Source organism: Egretta garzetta, unplaced genomic scaffold (assembly GCF_000687185.1).
Source record: "Egretta garzetta isolate BGI_Z169 unplaced genomic scaffold, ASM68718v1 scaffold101, whole genome shotgun sequence".
Classification (NCBI taxonomy): Eukaryota; Metazoa; Chordata; class Aves; order Pelecaniformes; family Ardeidae; genus Egretta; species Egretta garzetta.
Genome location: NW_009258666.1, coordinates 1,530,241 through 1,534,785, shown reverse-complemented (window position 1 = coordinate 1,534,785; position 4,545 = coordinate 1,530,241). Strand labels below are relative to the sequence as shown.

The 4,545-nt window shown below is 57.1% G+C and overlaps 1 protein-coding gene across 1 annotated transcript in view; it reads right to left on the bottom strand.

Annotated features, from left to right (window-relative positions):
- Nucleotides 1–2,906: 2,906 nt before the first annotated feature.
- The window catches only part of TRIT1 (tRNA isopentenyltransferase 1), a 13,210-nt gene continuing 11,571 nt past the window's right edge, over nt 2,907–4,545 (bottom strand). Inside the window, exon 11 of the mRNA XM_009648513.2 lies at nt 2,907–3,970. Coding sequence (XP_009646808.2) covers nt 3,831–3,970 — 140 coding nt within the window. The 3' untranslated portion in view covers nt 2,907–3,830. The remainder of the gene's footprint in view (nt 3,971–4,545) is intronic.

Sequence of the window (4,545 nt, the reverse complement as noted above, 5' to 3'; positions counted from 1 at the left end):
CACGATGCCCCGGTGCCGGCTGGCTCCTGGCACAGAGCTGCAGCCCGGTCACCCATAACGGCCCCCCCCCAGCCCCCCGTGGTGCTGCCTCTGCCTTACCAGGGCTGAGGCCAAACTCACGGCGCGTCCCCGGCTCCAGCCCCGGCTGTCCCCAAGGCAGCACCCTGCAGGGCAGAGCAGGCGGCACCGCGAAGGACAGCACCACACGGGTAGGAAATTTCCTGCAGGATGAGCAGATCGGAGCTTTTTACAGCCAAAAACATGGTAAGAAAAGGGAACCAAAAGGTGGAGGAAAGAGAAGCAAACCCAAGTCCTCAAAAGTCATGGATGGATGTTGGCTCTGAGATCAGCAGAGGGGCTTTGGCTGCTTGGAGCTCTGGGGATGGTGGCAGCAAGCGAGCGCAGTGGGGCTCAGCCAGCCCCACCTTCCCGTGCGGGCAGCGAGTTGGGGCCGAGCTTGATGTGGTGCCGCGGAAGGCACTGGTGAAGGCTGGAGGCACTAAGTGCTGGGATGCAGACGGTGGGATGCTGCCCGTGTACCTCTCGCTGCTGGACGCAAGGATTGGGGCTGCACTGGCTGCCACGGTGCACGCGCTCCTCCCAGGGGTGTCCTGGGGGTGTCCCCAACACCGCCTGGCACCCAGCCCTGCCAAAACCCCCGCGCCCAGGTGAGGGGACGCCTCCGAGGACAGGCAGCACCACGGGGACGATGCCCCATCAGCGAGGGCAGGGGTCTCCTCCAGCCCAAGCTCTCCAGCTGCGTTGCTCAGCCGGGCCAGGGTACAGAGGACCTTAACTGATGGCGAGCCAAGCCACGCCAGGCCTGCACTGTTTTCTAATCCCAGTGTAATTAATGACCTTATCTTTGGCCAAAGCCATTTAGATTAAGTGGCTGGTGTGATGGGCTCGGCGGCTCCGGCCGCACAGATGGAAGAGCTGCGTTTGTCTGGGGATTAGCGGAGGGCAGATGGAGCAAAGTGCCGCTCCCCATCCCCAAACCTCTCGGCACGGAGCGCAGCCTGAAACCTGAGACCACAACAACTTTCTCGGCGAGCCCTGGCCGGACTGGAGAGCGGTTTCGCATTGTTTGTCCCTTCCGCAGGAGGCCGGGGAGCGGGCAGGGCCCACAGCAAGAGGAACAGGAGCTGAACGTGTGCCGGTGCCAGGAACTGGTGCGACCCTTGCCAGGAGCTCGATCCCAGTCCCTGCCTTGAGTCCTTCAAACAACAGAGACACACCAGACACCGGCAACTTCCTTGGCGAGCAAATCATCGCCGAGATGCTGGCTCTGCATAAATCATAGAATCATAGAATGTTTTGGGTTGGAAGGGACCCCTAGAGGTCATCTAGTCCAACCCCCCTGCAGGGAGCAGGGACACTGCTAACCAGATCAGGTTGCTCAGAGCCCCGTCCAACCTGGCCTTGAATGCTTCCAGGGATGGGGCCTCCACTACCTCTCTGGGCAACCTGTTCCAGTGTTTCACCACCCTCATTGTAAAGAATTTCTTCCTTATATCCAGTCTAAACCTACCCTGGTTTAGTTTAAAACCATTATCCCTTGTCCTGACACAGCTGGCCCTACTAGAAAGATTTTTCCCATCTTTCCTATAGGCCCCCTTTAGGTACTGAAAGGCCGCAATCAGGTCTCCCCGCAGCCTTCTCTTCTCCAGGCTGAACAAGCCCAACTCTCTCAGCCTGTCCTCGTAAGAGAGGTGCTCCAGCCCTTGGATCCAGCCCTGCCCTCATCGACAGCCCCCACCTCTCAGAGAAAGCAAACTCACCTGCTTCTTGCTGCTGGCAGGATCAGGGCGTGCTTCCACCTTCCGTTCCCCAGTCCAGCCACAGCATGAACAAGCAAGTATGGGAGACCCCCGTTCTCCTGAGACACCTGGGAGCTGCCACCCTCAAAACAAGGTGCCACAGCAGGCGGCAGGGAGCAGGGGGAAGGCTTGGGAGACCCTGCCCAACAGTGGCTGCAGCATGGCCGGTTACCAGCAGGCTCCTGAACAGAACAGGCAGACTAGCAGCTATTTGTGGTAGAGGAATAACGCTTATCTGCGGGGATAACAAAGTTCATATTAAACCGATTAAGGATATCAAATCCATTTCTAAGAGTATGGTCATCTGACTGCACTCAGGAGAGCGAGCAGATAACACCAGCCCTCATTCACAGAGCTGCCCCACGATCCCAGCTTAGGGAGATAACTCAACACGTCCATGCTGTCTATCAGAAGAGCACGCACATCACCGGCGAATGGGGCTTTACACCCGGCCTCGCCTGCATCTCGTCCCTCTAGGCTAGGAGAACACGGTTCCACACCACGACCCCGTGGCCATGTGCTCCAGCGCTGGGCTGAGCTCACAGCCACGCATGCTTGAGTCAGCACGGATGGCAAACAAGTCTGGGCTTGAGAAGAGGTTCAGCTGGCGCTGCAGAAAGACCCAGCAACACAACCATGGTGCCCAGCATTTCAAAGCTGATGCCCAGCTCTGCCCGATGCTGGCAGAGAAACGCCAACCCAAATTCCCAGCTCTTCCTCACATACTCCCTTCAGTCCAAGCTCCCGAGCCGCCCCACAACCCTACCAAACGGCCCAAAGCAGCCACCCCACAGAGCGTTACAGAAATAATTCAGCGCTGAGGAACACAAACTGGAGGTTTAATCTAATCCCCACCAGAGCAGGCATCTCCAGAGCCTGTGATGGCAGATCTGCCCACACAGCCCTTCCCCTTGCAGGCTGAGCCCCAAGAGATGGCTCTTGCCACATGGTGTATCACAAGCAGCTGAAGGGAAAAATCATGTTCTACCACCCCAAGACCCTCCCAGGAGGAGCCGTCCTGATTGCATTTGCCAGGAGAATCCCAAATGCTCTGGAAAAGGCCCTCCCGGTTTCATCCAGAGCAGCACAGCGGGAAGTGCGGTGGCGCAGACGACGCTCGCATCCTCCAGGAATGACACTGTGGAGACCAACTGCCTCGCGGACGCAGCACAAGGAATTTGCTGCTCAGCAACTCGGATTCAAATGCAGGGCCGGTTCCCACTGCCAAACCACAGTGTAAACCCCCGGGAATTCAGCTTTAACTAGGACAGGCTCATCTGTTGCAAACTTGATGAGATCATTTCCAAGTTCCTGTTTAACAGGTGCCAGCTCCTTCTGCACCTGCTATGTGCATAGGGATCAGCCTGCCTCCACCAAGCTGAGAACATCTGCTCCGCTCCCTCAGAAGCTGCAGAAAAGGTGACTGGAAGAAGGAAGGACGTCCTGCCCTGTGCCCAGAGCAGGGAACCTGGGCCAGGTGGGAACAGAGAGCAAAAAAACCTGTGCTTGTTAATAGGGAAGGGAACCCACAATAATCTTGCAGCTTTATTTCCATATAAAAGAAAAAAAATATCCTCTCCACAATAAAGGCAGTTAAGAGCTCGCTCAGCTCCAGAGCTGCACTCCTGGCCAAGCTGGAGGAGTGCAGAGTATTTCTGTCTCTGAGAATGACACGTTCGCATGCCAGCAGGATCAGCTCAACCATTCCAAGGATAATGCTGCGTCTCTAGCAGAAATTAATGCTTGGCATGGTAGGATGCTCCTAGCAGCCTTGCCCCGGGGCCCAGCCCTTTCCAGGCAGGGCTGGGGAAGCATGGGAACCCGGCACGATGAGGCCACATGAAGAGGATGTGATGCAGCCGACAGCCTTTGGCCGTCACTTACACACCTGCCTCATCCCCCCAAAAAAATGACTCAGCTCCTTCAGTTCAAGGCCACCCAGGACTCAGTCTCTTCCTCGCCATACGGGTGGAAGCGCGGCTGCTCTCCTTCGCCAGCCGGTTTGCAGGCCTACGGCAAAGGCAAGGTGCTGTCCTCCCCCGAGGTCTCTGTGCCCCCACTGTTCCCCACAGTCTCTGCAGCACGGCTGGCAGCCTCCAGCTTCCTGCTCTTCTTCAGATGGTGCAGGTGGGATTTGGATCGTGTGTGAGCTGGAGGGAGAGGAAAACAGAGCATTTAACTCTGGGGAACTTGAAAATGCCCGACCCGATCCCCCTGTGCCGTGCAGAGCACCCTCCCTTCCCATCCTCCCACACAATTCATTCCCACGGAAAAGTGAACTCCCAAGCCCTGCCCTGGCCATTTCTCAAGGCACTTCTAGACCAAACTATCGGGGCTCAAAGAGGGACAAACCTCCCAAGCCTTCTCCTGACCACAGGAAGGACTGGGAGAGGGGAAAAAACCTGGCTCTGTATACACAGAAGACTCCGGATTCTCAGGATTCAACTCTCCCAGTAAGTTTGCTCCCAAGCGAGACACAACGCCAGGAGGACTGGAGAAAGGAAAGTGTTACCAAAGAGGCGGCACATTGCAAGATGCAGGCGAGGTTGTGCAATCTCCGCCACCCCATGGAGCGCTGCCAGGATCATTTGTAAGCCTAGATGCCTGCACCACAGCACTGGGGATATCCTGTATATCTACAGAGCGGATAGGGACGGAGCCCGGAGCACAATTATGCTTTTGCATAACCCCAGGGCAAGGCCCCCAGCTACGGGAGCGCTTCAGC